The sequence below is a fragment of the Macrobrachium nipponense genome, chromosome 34 (assembly GCF_015104395.2).
Source record: "Macrobrachium nipponense isolate FS-2020 chromosome 34, ASM1510439v2, whole genome shotgun sequence".
Classification (NCBI taxonomy): domain Eukaryota; kingdom Metazoa; phylum Arthropoda; class Malacostraca; order Decapoda; family Palaemonidae; genus Macrobrachium; species Macrobrachium nipponense.
In genome coordinates, this window is record NC_061095.1 from 2,365,176 (window position 1) to 2,380,160 (window position 14,985).

The following is a 14,985-nucleotide window of genomic DNA, read 5'->3' on the forward strand; positions in this document are numbered from 1 at the left end:
CACCACTTCTGCAGCCACTTAGAGGACATCGAACATGGCCGAGTCGTGAGGTGCAACCACTCCATTTGGAAACAATCTACGGCAAAACTACCGGGTCTGGGCTACCAGAGGCGTTTGCGTTTGCTTGATCTGTTCCCTCGTGTTCTCGAGTGCTACGTTTATCTACAGCTTTTTTTCAAGGCTCAAAAACGCTGTTCTTTCCGCCAACTTCTTTGTCTTCATTTCCTCTTCCTCTCGATTTGCGGTCATAATTTTGGGCGCCTTCATAGAAATAGTTTGACAAAGACGAACCTTCGTGTGTTTACCAGTTGCGTGTATACGTCGATCTGACTGTTTTATGTTATCGTAACCAGACGAATAAACCAGCCAGGTTTCTTGAACGCAGTATATTCTATATTTTCAAAATGAATTCGTGGATTTGGCGCGTGATCTAATTCGGGAATTAGATCATGACTGAAATCGATATCCGAGGACTCATTGTAACCAGATTCCTGACTACAACTTCATTCTCGAGAAATTATGCAATGCGACTATATCACTGCAACGAAATGAGACCACAAATGAGAAAAATCAATGAAATGGTGTCCTAACTTCACATCTATTGAATATGAGACTAATTCTCATTACATTTCCAAATCAAAACTCAACTTCCAGAGACTGTGAGACTAATTTTAATTAGGTTTCTAAGGCAAACTTGAACCAAAAACATCGCGTGGATGATGATCGCATATCTTTTCGTTTTACGCTATACCATCGCGTTATATCAGTTCGTTATAACCCCTTCTTCTTCTTTTCTTCTCTTCCCGTACGATGCTAATGTGTCTTAACAGCGGTATTCAGGGTGGTCCAGCTAAAGACAGGTGATTAGGCCCACAGCCATGTTTTATAGGGCACTTTATAACAGAATAATTAGCCTATTGCTCTATAGCTAGGCCTATGATCCCTGTTGGAATGGCGTTGTTTGGTCGAGTTTTGATTCACGTGGTTTTTTTTTTTTTTTTTTTTTTTTTTTCGAGAGAGAGAGAGAGAGAGAGAGAGAGAGATTAGGGGCACCAATAATGGGCACCTGGAACGTTAATGCCCCAGCCAGCGCATTAAGAAAAAGAGAAAAGTTATAGAAAGCTCCCAGGGCAGCGCCCACAATGGGGCGTAGTAGCCCCCTCGATGTGGGGAGTGGACATGCCAATGGGCGCTTTCCTGTACTCATTATTGTAGACCTATTTAGTTTATGCACGTATGTGCGAGCAGTGACATGTGGGCATTTAACTGGGATCGAACATCTGCGTTCCTTTACCCATTGAACGAGACGTTTCAATATGATCGTAAAATTTCCACGTCATACCTATTAAAAACGAAGCCACATTTACGCCTCTGAAACGCATCGTCCAACTGACTATTCGTGAACGAAATCTTCCAAATCCTTTTGAACGAACCTATTTTTTTACGAACTGAATCCATCCAAAGCCATAGGCCTACCCTATGAACGAACCTTGCCCTTCCTTTTCCTCATGAACTAACCAGTTCCCATTCATACCTAATGAACGAACACATTCACATTCGTTCTTTAAAAACTGATCCAGCCATGGTCATAACTCATAACTATGCTTACCTCTTGAACGAACCTTTCCATTGCCTTCCCTCACGAACGAGCGCTTCCCTTTTCACACTTGATGAACGAATCGCCAGGGGTCTACCTTATGAACGAACCCATCCACTGCCTTCCCTCACGAGCGAACGGTTCTCCATTCATACCTCACGAACGAAACCTTCTCCATTCATACCTGATGAACGAGACCTCCATTCATACCTCACGAACGAACCCGTATTAGTTCATACCCAATGAACGAACCCTTCTCCATAAATTCCTAATGAACGAAACCTCCATTCATATATCAAGTACGAAACCGTCATAAATAATACCTAATGAACGAAACCTTAAACCTTCTCCATCATACCTAATGAACAAACCCTTCTTCAATACCTAATGCATACGGCATGAACGAACCCGTCTCAGTTCATACCTAATGAACGAATCCTTCTCCACGCACACCTCATGAACGAACCCGTCACAGTTCAGGCCTAAATGAACGAAACCGTCCCAATTCACACCTAATGAGCGAACTCTTCTCTATTCATTCGTAATGAACGAAACGCCATGGACCTACTTATGAACGAACTCTTCTCTATTCATTCGTAATGAACGAAACGCCAAGAACCTACATTATGAGCGAACCTTTCAACTCTTTCCCGACGAATGAACTCATCTCGCACTCACACCACATGAACGAACCGACCTAGACCCATACACATATGAACGCACCTCGACGCAACCACGTAGTACGTAGATATACCTCCCGTCTCCACTCACATCTCATGAACGAACCAACCTAGCCCCATACACATCTGAACGCACCTCGAAGCAACCACGTAGTACGTAGATATATATACCTCATAGCGTTCACTCATTTGTACCGGGGACCCATTAATATCTCCGCTTACAAGATGAGGTTTGTGTTAAACCAGTAACCGCTGCCCTATAAGACGATCTCCCGTTGTCCGTGGAATTCAGTTTCCCGCCATAAATGGAGGGAGTAGGCTGTTTTTAGAGTTTGTAGAGATATACTATAAGAGGCCGGTTCGCTATGACTTACTCCCACGGGCGAAATATATATATTATATATATATATATATATATATATATATATATTATATATATATATATATATATATATATATATATAAAGACAAAATTCCCGAGGGAATGAGACAGTAGAGTTCAACAAGGCCTTTCGACGTCTTGTCCTTTACCTAGGGAGTCGAAAGGCCTTACAAAACTCTATCGTGGCTCTTTCCACTGGTGGATTTTGTCTTCATTTATGTTCATCACGTCCATATATAATATATATATATATATATATATATATATATATATATATATATATATATATATAATATATATTAGAGAGGAGAGAGAGAGAGAGAGAGAGAGCGAGAGAGAGAGAGGAGGAGAGAGAGAGAGAGAGAGATTATTCAATAATATACTGGTTCCCATTTATTTGAGAAAGTTTTGATTTAACAATGAAGTAAACAAAGATGACTGTTATTGAATGCTAAACTGATTTTCATCAGTTTTCATAATTTTGATTAAATAATTAAGTAAACAAAGATCTTTGTTACCGAATACTAAACTGCTTTACACTGTTTTCATAAGTTCTTATTTAATTAGGAGGTAAACAAAGATATTTGTTATTGAATACTAAACTGTTTTTCACTGTTTAAATAAGTTTTGATTTAATTAGGAGGTAAACAAAGATATTTTTACTAAATACTAAACTACTTTTCACTGTTTTCAAAAGTTTCGATTTAATTAGGAGGTAAACAAAGATATTCGTTACTGAATGCTAAACTACATTTCACTGTTTTCAGAAGTTTTGATTTAATTATGAGGTAAACAAAAATCTTTGTTACTGAATACTAAACTGCTTTTCACTGTTTTCATAAGTTTTGATCTAATCAGGAGGTAAACAAAGATCTTTGTACTGAATACTAAACTGCTTTTCAATGTTTTCATAAGTTTTTATTTAATTAGGAGGTAAACAGAGATATTTGTTATTGAATACTAAGCTACTTTTCACTGTTTTCATAAGTTTCGATTTAATTAGGAGGTAAACAAAGATATTTGTTACTGAATACTAAACTGCTTTTCACTGTTTTCAAAAGTTTCGATTTAATAAGGAGGTAAAGAAATATATTTTTTATTGAATACTAAACTACTTTTCACTGTTTTCATAAGTTTCTATTTAATTATGAGGCAAACAAAGATATTTATTACTGATACTAAGCTGCTTTTCACTGTTTTCATAAGTTTCGATTTAATAAGGAGGTAAACAAAGATATTTATAACCATTTTCTCTTCCAGGTGTGACCGTGCCCCTGCCAGCTAACCAGAGACACCTTCAGAGACCAGAGTGAGAGACCTTTTCCCTCTCTCATCCTTCCGGGACTGGAAAGCGAGATCTATTTCCTCCTCCCCAACTCCTCCTCCTCCTCCTGAGATGGACATCCGAGAGAGGGAGGAGCAAACGAAAGCTTGAATGAAGGCGCCGGCGAAGGTCCACAATGCCCATGGTGCGGCCACCTCCTCCCTCTGGCGCGCCCGAACCCCGCAGCCACGCCCGCGTCGCCCGTACGGAGTCTCTGAAGTCTGAGCGCTCCGACAAGCGGGTGTCCTTCAACAAGGACGTTGGGGTCAAGCACATCCCCAGAGGTCAGAAGAACCAGCAGTCCTCGTCCTCCTCCAACTCGTCCAAGAACAACCTCATCCGCGCAGCGGTCACTCCTCCCCCGGACGAATGGGCCAAGTGCTCCGAAGTGTACAGGGAACCGGTTAACCTCTCCTCCCAGGAGCTCGAGAAGCAGGCGCAGGAGATCGTCAAGCTCCTGGACCACATCAACTGCGACTCCGCGCCCAACTCCCTGGCGTTCAACACGCGCTCACTCGACAGGCCCTCCAAGAAGAACAACAACAAGAACACCAGCCACCACAACTACAACAACGTCGTGTTCAACAACAACGTCCGCAACAACAAGAACACCAATGTGCTGAACGGGGAGCCGCGCGGTGGCCGTCCCAGAACTCTGCCCACGTCCCGCACAGCCAATCCCATCAACAGGAAGGTGAAAGGCGACGTCAACAGGGTACAGTCTCCCTCCCCAATACCGAACGGTGGTCCCCTAGCTCATCACCGACACAGGTCAGTTGACCACCTACCTGACACCGATCTAGACACGCCCCCTCTTTCCCGTCGGGCTCATCACCTGGCAGGTCACAAGTCAGTGCCCGATCTCAATACCGTGTATTACGACAACAGAGACGCCAACAACTACAAATACAAACAAGAAACCGGAGTGGGTTACAAAAGCGTTGATAACCTGTATGACGGTGATGAACCGGACACAGTGATTAGTTTTGGGAACAGCAAAGCAGGATACAAGTCTGTAGATAACCTCACAGAAGGAAATCAACTCTCTAGCAAGCGTCTCCAGGGATTCAAATCTGTTGGCCATCTTCCTAGCGTAGCTCTTTCCGACACAGACACCGCCGAGATGACGCACCACGAGCCATACAGGCCTAAGGTTGGAAATATCATCAAAAAGTTCAATGCAGAAGCCGAAGGAGTGAGAAGAGGTACGCACATGATGGACATGGGCACAGAGATGGAACCTGGCCACAGAGGAACGCTGGAGCCTGACCGTTACCGTAGCCATAATAATAATCAGCCTTTCAGTTACACAGGAACTGCTCCCCTGGCATCAGTGCAGGCTGTGCGTCGACTGTCCCCACCAAGAGATCTACCTCGTCCTTCACCACCCAGAGAATCTCCTGCAAGGGATTTGCCTGTATATGCTCAGGTGAGCAAGAGAGATGGTCGTGCTCAAACTAACGGCCGGAGAGAAATAGATCGAAATTATCGCAACACCCGTCAGGAGAGAGAATATTCCGCTAAGATCATTATTACTGATAATGAACATCGCCCTCCATACCAGGACTATGATGATCATAGTCCTTACCGTGATACATCGCCAAAGAATAATTACCAAGATGAGGATGATGATGCCTACGAAAGCTATCAAGTTCCAGAGGATAATATCAGGCGCTTACTACACGACGATTTGATGCCACAGCGCATGCTGAGCTCTGAAGATCTGTTTGATGAATACAAGGAACTCTCTAATAATAATATCAACATGTCATCCGTGGGCGTTCAAACTGATGCACTCCCAAAAGCCCCATCGAGGTCACGTAAAACATCAAAGAGCCCAGCCACGTCTCCAACTCGGCAAATTCCATCTCAAGTTCAGAAACAACCAATGCAAAGGCAGCAGCAGAACCACCACCACCACATAAAGAAACAAGAGTTTAGTCACCATCAGAATGTGCGCTCAGATTATTCTGCCAATCACCATTCAGGTTCAACAATTCATAACAACCTTACATCTGCCTCACTTGTTAGGCAAGTGAACCATGGATTTGGCAGGACAGACCGCTCCCCATCTCCACCACCAAGAGTTTCAGCAACTCGTCAGCCACGAAGAAATGTGGTGCCACTGTTGTCTGACACATCCGACTCAGAGGCAGAACACCGCCGTCAGCCCTTTGATCCATTAGCGAGAATTCGTGATCAGGTCATGCAGCGAGAAAAGCTACAAGAGGAAGAGGAAGAAGAGGAGGAGGCCAGACATGGACGTATAATAAAAGAGTCGAGTGTGATGCCTTACAAAGCAGAAGAAATGACACCACTTACTATTGATGAAGTGGATGCTTTAAGCTTGATAATGGAGGACACGGGACGCAAGAAGCTTGTGGTTTCAAATCAGGCTCAGAGTAATACAGTCACCCGGGTTTCCAACCATCACTCACGTCGATCGGAGACCATCACTGAACAGCACCACTCACACAGCTCAAAAGACAGCCTCTCCCGCCCACAGAAACCACCCAGGGAGAAGAACCACATGCCCAGAGAATCCACCCCAACTCGCAAAGAGCCGTCGACGCTTGAAAAGAACAAGAAAAACAACATAGAGAAGGAGCGTGCGAACAAGGTGGCTAAACAGAAAGAGGAGAAGAAAGAGAAGAAGAAGAAGAGAATCAAAATCAAGTTCTTCTATGACCCTCGACCGCAGGACGATCCGAATGTTGATCCCCTCGCTCGCTTCACGGAGTTCCGTGGCAGCTCATCAGAGGAGAGGAATTCCCCTCGCGACGAGCGAGAAGATCGCCGAGATAGAAAGGAGGAGATAAAGGATGAGTACCACAACGAGAGAGTCACAACCCAGAGGGAGGAGTACCACTCGGACCGCCGAGAACGAGACGACTACGGCCGCCATCGACGAGGTCTTCCAGACGTGCTGGAAGACACCACGGATGGCCTGAAGGAGAGGCGCTCAGTTTCACGCGAGAGGCTAGACACCACACCACGACCAAACAAACGAGGCTCCAGAGAGATCAGGGACTCGAAGTCGAGTCGCGAGCAGTCTCACGAGTCTCTCAACAGCTACAACAACAAGAGGAGAGACTCCAAGGACTCCAGAGATTCCCGTGACAACCGCACAAGAGAGTCGCGCAGCCGGTCTCGAGACGACCGCGTCACCTACGACGAATCCGCAGACGAACGAAGGAACTACGAACACAACGAGCGAAGCGTTGACAGGGATTACAGTGACAATGACGAAAGAGGGTCTCCCGATGGGAGGCCGGGGCGTAGCTTGAGCGACAAGTACCGCAGTGGGCCCCTGTACGATCCTCCTGAAGAAGAAGAAGAGAACTCCCCCTCCCCTGAGATACCCATCACTGAGGTAACTATGGAGAGTTGAGATACTCATCTTTGTTTTGACTCAGTTAACTCTTTTAAGAACAGTACCCACATATATTTTGCATTTTAACTTTAAATAAGGACTAAGGAAGTTCTATATGAGCTAAAGCAATAAACACTGTGTTATTCATTCCCTTCCCTGTAAATGCAGCATAATCACAGCACTAATAGCTACATGACTAGATACTAAAGGATAGCTGCTTCTCAGTCTGGCAACTTATTGGTCCTTCTAAATCGTCCAGACCATATCTAAAATGTCATCTCCATTGAGCATAATGTTATCTGGAACTAACCTAGAGGGATCATTTTTGCCAATGATCTCCTATTCTGAGACCAAACAAACAAGAGGATCATCTCGGCTACTCTTTCTGAGTAATCTTTACTCTCAGATTTAAAGTGTAATCCCATTCGAGCATGTTGTTGTTTGATAGTATACCCTTGAGAAATCTATTGTCTGAAGATGTCAGGAACCTGAAGATCATCTCAACTACCTTTCCTAAACGAGTATTACTTTCCAGGAGGACGAGAAGCAGCAGAAGATCATGCGGCAAAGGAAGAAGTTCTTCTCAGTCCTGAGAAGTGACGGCAGGTCATCAAGTCCCTCAAAGGCCACCCCACCCAAATCAAAGGCGCCCGCCCAGCCTTCCCCAATTCGAAGTCACAAGAAAGGCCCTGCACCCACTCATCCTCCTACCAGCTCTCCCAGCGGAGAGAAGGCCAAAGAGAAGGTTTGTATAGCCGTCACTTCTTTCTTCTAAGTCAAATACTTCAGATTCATTCAGCTGTAGTGTGATCATATTTCCCTCTATAAGCATACTTGATTGCAATTAATGTACTCTTATTATATTTCTGCATAAAAATTCAGATCTGTCCAAATTTCATTCACATTAACAAAGAGAAGAGAAGAGTGTGCTGTTAGTGGTCAGTGCTTTTGAAATCAAAATCATGTTGCTAAGATTAAAATCTGAGTTAATTTCTAGTCCATTTATAATTATTTTCTAAATGCTATTTAATCTAATTTTTCAGATGGGTCTGTTCATTTAAAGTAAAGCTTTTAGAATTCAAAGTATCATTTGCAGTTATGAAATAAGTTAAAGTAAAGCTTTTAGAATTGAAAGTATCATTTGTAGTTATGAAATAAGTCAAGTTAATTCGACTTGATAGATCTTAGAACAGTGGGGAAGAGCTTTACACATCTGAAGTCTGTTAAAACAAAGTATAGGGTATTCTCTATGTCATTTGGGTATCATCTTACAGAGAATTTATGTCTCGTGACCTCTTTAGATAAAAGATCTTAAAACCATCTAGAGCTAAGTTACAATCAATATGAAAGTTAAAAAGCCACATATGGTTAGTTACAATTATTGCAAATCATCCTCAACAACAATTTGCCATTATTATATAATTCAGGCTATGTCTACTGAAGAAAGTTTTGTATATAAGAAACCAGTGTATAATACACAAGGGCTGCCATGTTCAGCTCTACTGTATACTCTTCAATGCACCTTCTATTTTTCTTTCCAGAACCTACACCCTTTTGCCTCATTCATATGAAAAAGTTATATGAATATTTATATGACTACCATCGTATAATCACCTCAGGTCCCCATTCATAAGATGAACTTTTCACTCATTTGTATATGTGTATTTCTTTATCCAAGACCACAGACTGTAGATAAAAAGATCCCTATGATACATTTTTTATAAATCCCTCAAATAGTGTCTTTCCCGCACTGTCCCCCAAAGGAAAAAATATATATAAGCATGGCCGCATGAACTTCCTGCTAACAGCATGTTTCAAATACAGTCTGTCATTGGTTAGATCGGCTGGTTCAGAAGTCATGACTGCCTCAGAATTTGACGTGAGCAGGTCACTTCCCACCTCTTTTTGGGAGGACCACTTGAGGTTCTGCTGTACTTGGGGATATAGGTTAGATGCTGGGTGGTTTTATCTGGGTGTCAATTGGACTCGTTGGGTTTGCACGTGTATGAATCTCTACTTCAGTGCGTGAATGTGACAGTATTTGTAGCATCAAAATATAGGCCTGCTTTTGATAGAAGATTGCTTCATTTTGACGGGTATTCCTACGCAAAATTTTAATATTAATATCTATATTTAATCAGACCCCTCATTGTTTCTATCTAAAACAAATTGCCTTTATGAATCTGCCAAGCAAAACTGATGTCTCGTTTACATTTAAATTTCTGTCTTGTTAACTGAAAGCCCCAATTTAATCAAATTAACCGTTTCACAGCATTTACAAATAGCAATATCATCTTAGTTTTTGGTTATCAGGACATGAGTGTGATAGCTGAATGAACAACATGTAGAAAGCCCAGTTTAGTTGCGTGTGTGAAATTCTTATAAATAAACATTTCAATAAAAAAAAAATGTATGAGGAGGTGCAAAGTGTGCATAGGCCTATGTCTGGTGAAGTTTACATAAACCTATGTCTGGTGAAGTTTACATAGGCCTATATCTGGTGAAGAGAAGACATAGGCCTAGTTCTGGTGAAGAGTGCACATAGGTCTATGTCTGGTAAAGAGTTTACATAGGCCTATTTCTGGTGAGGAGTGCACATAGGCCTATATTTCTTGAGAGAACTGGCATAGCATGATGTCCCACATGATTTTATTCTGACCAAATCCCTCCTCTCTCTCTTCCACACCTTGGCTCTTAACCCCCGCCCCCCAACTTCCTTCAGACTCCTGCAAAGAAGAAGCCACCCAAGAAGAAGCGCGCCTGGCCGTGGGCGTTTCTGGGTCTGCGCGGGGGAGGCCGCGGGCAGAGCCACGGCTCTCAGGCGGGAGGACCGGCATCCGGAAAGGCCGCCGTGTCTTCCAGCAGGGTGTCCTCGAGAGCCTCTTCCCGGGCCTCCTCGCGCAGCTCCCACCGTCCGCGCAGACCCAGCGTCAGAGCCTCCAAGATTCGTCGTGAAGTGAGTCCCCCGTCATCCATCCTTCCTTCCAAGCCCTGTACCATACGTCCGTGTCTTTTCTTGCCCACACCCTTCTTCTTCTTCTTCTTCTGCCTTCTGTTTCCTATGCTTTCCTTCTAACACCTTCGATTGTAAATCCATCTGACCTGACTGTCTGATACAATGGAGAGAAATCTCTGAGAAATCACTTGGATTTACATATCCGAAGGGGGATGCGCAGACTTTTTTCGTTCTTAAGAATTACATGTAGATTCGTAAGGTAAGAGACAACGCTTCTTCATTCAAGAAACTAGATCTAATGACTCCTCCATCCACAGGACACTGTAGAAGCTGAGAGTAGATACCTATTACTGTGTGGGCAGAGCATGCTCTGATTGCTTTGCATAGTGCTGGTACTGGCTGATCTTTGAGCTTGATACACATATGTGGTACATTACTAACAACACCTATTCCAGGGTCATTTTGTTGAAATTAATGGGAATAGCAATGGTCTGAAGGTATTCAGTATCTTGACTTCTTCTCGTGGCTAGAACTAATAAATGTTTATTTTCAGGGCCCTCCAGTCTGGTTGAGCAGAGAGCGGGAGGAGGTTGACGAAGGCTCTCCGCCACCGTCGCAGCAGTGGGAGAGCTCAACTCTCAATCGTGCCGAGTTGAGAGCCAGAAAAGATACCAGGCAAGGGGACAGCCGGGGTTATTCGACAACACAGAGAACTACTGCTCGAAAATACTCTGCTGAATCATCAGCTTCATCTGGAGCACCACCACCTCAAAGGGTAGCCCGCACCACAAGCTTCAAACATCGCTATTTCGGAGACACTGACATCGAAAGCAACCGCGGCGGAGTAAATGCAGTTCCTGATTATCGTAGTTTACCAAACCGAGCATCGAGATCTGCTCACAAGAATGCTGGAAAAAGCAGAAGGATTGCTACAGGACCAAGAGGAATGTCCCCACCTGTTGTAGGATCTGCAGGAAGTTCACTTCAAAGCAGTGAGAGTGAAGTAGATAGCCATGGAGGATCTCACGCCTCACGTGCATCTAAAGCCTCTCATGTGTCGACTGGCTCTAATAGATCTGTTTATTTGCACGCCACAGCCGTAGCCGACATTCCCGTCCGACGTGGACCAGACGAAGCTCCAAGTGAACGTGGTATGAGCCGCCAGACGAAAAAGGTCTCAAAATCGTTTTCAATGCTCGCCCCATGGAAGCCCCGCCACTATCGAGAGAGGTACGAAGTCGACTACGAGAATCACGAGGCTCATGATAACAAAGGAGAAGCAAACAACAGCAAAGGTGCTCTGCCACCGAGACCACCAAGGCGTCAACCCAATGACAGCCACGACAAGAAAGTTAACAGGTCACAGAGCATGTATAAAGATTCCCGCCTGGCTGGGTGGTTGAGGCGAAGAAGAAACAAAGAAGCCAAAGGCATCTGACATCAAGAGACATCATCATCTAGCACAGCTCCACATCATACTAGAGGAATCCTAAGACATAGTTCTTGAAAAGACTTCTCTGCAATGTTCCAAGACGTGACTCAAGTATGTGCATTGTAAAAAATGAAAAACAGCTCACTCCAGGTGCCCTTTCTTACAAGTTTGCTTCTCCGTGCATCAGACAACTTATTCAACATTCTTCGCTTTATAATCTACCTGACCCTCTCACTGTAACTTTTTGCTTCGATACCAGAAGAGCTCTGTGTCGCTTTGACCCACTAATCACCGTACAGACCCCATCGCTGCTTTTGTTGTATAGATTATTTGTGTTCCACCTAACAACCTTAGATGCAATCCTGTCATGTAATTTTTTGAGTTACGCTTCAGGATTATCCAAAAAATGGCAAAAAAAAAATTGCATTTGTTCTGAGGTCATGAATGTTGTAGTCCCCGCATATGCCTAAATTCTAGATCGTGACCTCCCTGTTCTGAAGTACAGACTAGCAACACAGGTTCCTGTACTTGAGGAATGTCATGGAGTTTGCTGAAAAGCTGACTGTATATTCGTCAATTTTACACCACGATCAAAGCGCGTGTTGGTGCCATGTGTGATATGTCAAATGAGAAATTAGATCATCCTCTTTCGTCCTGTCTTAGGCTATTTTACCATTTCCATCCGTATTTTTTAGTGTTTTCGTCTTCGTCTTGAACGACCTATGTACTCAAGTGAATTTCTAGTTCATGTGGGCTAAACCTGTGCCATCAAATGCGAAACGTATGTTATCTTTGACAGATAAAAGTTAATTATTCCAGTGATTACATGATGTACTGCAACTAGAAAATTAGCAATGCCTGACAAGACTTCTGCATGTCTTACTTTTCTACTGATGGTATAGATGTTGATGTCTACCAGTAAACAGACAACCATAAATACAGTGAATTTAAACCAAAGTTTTTATGTGAGATTAAATACTTAACAAAGTTGTCATGACAAAAAATAAACAATCTCTTCTTGTGACAGTATAAGTATGCTCAAATTCATTGAAGGCATAAAACTGCGTATTCAGAGTGAAAGACATTTACTATGAAAAACTTATGAGTTATTTACATTGATCGGACAAAGGGCACAGTAGAGAAATAACTGAATGAAGACAAGTATTATTAGTAAAGCCAAACCTAAGAGGTTTACGCATGCTGAAGTACCATTCGGCCTAACATGCATTCCATACGTTTACATTCCGCGCGTCAACATTTCCGTACGCCGAGTGGTGAGCAAGCTGTGATCACATTTGTTTGTGCTTTGCTGGTGCCACGAGTTGAGCTCAACTGGTATAACATTGTAAAACTTTGTATAGCTTAAGATAAAACCTTTTCTGAGTTCATCATGAGAGGGACTTGAAACATGGAATGTAAGTCCCGACTCTGTATTTGTCCCAAGTTGCTTCGATGATGTCAAACCCCAGGGTGAGCTCCTAGAGCCATGGTTATTTTGTACTCGCTTTTTGTCCTTAACAGTTATTTTATGCTGGTTATGACCACTTGCAGTTTCAATGATCAGCAGACGTTAAAAATACAAACTGCTGCACGTTGGTAAGAAGGTGAGAAGTTACAAGAAGACAGCTACCTGCTTCTATCTGACACAAAAAAAATATGACTCTAACTGAACTTTTTTGGCTTGGCTGTTTATACACTCAATCGTTTATTTGTAACAGATGTACTGTTTCTGCGATAATTCATCTAACGCGTACACAAACTTACTTTTACCTCTTATGTGAATATTTTGTCATATTTCTATAAAATATATATATATATATATGCATATAGTCTATGTGAGTGTTGCCATACTTGGCTGGAGCATCTGAGGATATGACATGAGACTGTAAGAGTAGTTCCGTTTTCAGAATGTGTTGGAGTTTGTTACTCTGGCATAAGGTTGTAGCACATTAAATTCGATGTGACTTTTGCTTGTTCTAAAAGCCGAATACTCAACGCCTCGAAAACCCGCATAGGATAGTACCTCGTTTTCTACGCCCAGAGATTGTGGGGTCTCGGAATGCATTTAAGGATGATCGTTACCATAAATTTTAGGCTGACAGACATCTGAAACGTCCCTCTTAAACTCTCATGCTTCTCCATCAGTCTCTGCCAGCAAAAAGTGTATAGATTTCAGCTGAAGATATAATCAAAAGATGTTATATTACTGATTGTGATGTTGCCTTCCTATTGTACTACATTATATAAATACTATATTCATTTAAAGATGATAAGACAGCCCTTGTTGACAAGGTCTCCAGCGCAGGGTTTGCATCCTGTGTTTTCATTCCTCGGTGTTGTAACATGTTGTAACATGTAAGCAAGTCAAGACAGCTTCCGTAACGTTGAGGTTTAGTCACCATCTTGCACATTCTAGGGGTTGTTCCCAGATGTGGATGGACATCTTTCTTCAAATGGTACACTAACAGTTGACTACTGGATACCAGTACCGCATCCAAGGTGCTTTCTCAAATATAGTTGTTCTGGTATGGATTGTATACCGGTGAATCTTTAACTCCACTTGAACAGTTCTTTTGTTTTTGTATACTAATCTTTGAATAAAAAAAATTCTTTTTTTTTTCAGTTATCTTGTGACTGACTCTTTAAACACTGTAAAAGTTGACTTGTATATGTATTCTCCATTATTTTTTTTTGTAGTGTCAGCGTAACATACTAAGGTCTCAGTCAAAGCTGTTTCAATGCCAAATGCCATGCACACTGTAAATAATCATAATAAATACCTTTTAACTTTAAGACTTGAAGTGTCAATTATCTGTAACCTATTAAAAAATTTGGGATATCCAATGAATTCTCTTGAACTCACACTGAGGTAGTAACCCTAACCTGGGCCTTGCATAACTTCTTCTTATAAACCACTTAAATGATTCTGGAACACTTCTAGCTTGGGTTACTCCTTTAGTTATGAAATTCCTATTCAGTTTTGCAGAAGACATTATTCACAAAGTTTGCCTACTCTCATGGACCAAGCTACACAGAATATTAACTGCCTAGCTAAAGCTTTCATCGAATTAGGGTCCACAAGTGTAAAATAACGAAAAAAAAATGCAGACGAGAAAAGAGAAGCACTGAAGTCTATTTCTGAGCCTCCCAGCAAATTACATGCTTTGTACTTTACATGCTTTTGTCATTATATTATGAAATTCAACGTCTCCCTTATCAACAAAGCTCAAAAAATTGGTCT

At 42.4% G+C, this 14,985-nt stretch overlaps 1 protein-coding gene across 1 annotated transcript in view; it reads left to right on the forward strand.

Annotated features, from left to right (window-relative positions):
• The window catches only part of LOC135207820 (serine/arginine repetitive matrix protein 2-like), a gene marked incomplete in the record, with an annotated part of 172,698 nt that extends 158,161 nt beyond the window's left edge, over positions 1-14,537 (forward strand). Inside the window, 4 exon segments of the mRNA XM_064239676.1 lie at positions 3,920-7,356; positions 7,892-8,101; positions 10,079-10,312; positions 10,866-14,537. Coding sequence (XP_064095746.1) covers positions 4,120-7,356; positions 7,892-8,101; positions 10,079-10,312; positions 10,866-11,750 — 4,566 coding nt within the window.
• Between the last annotated feature and the right edge of the window lie 448 nt (positions 14,538-14,985).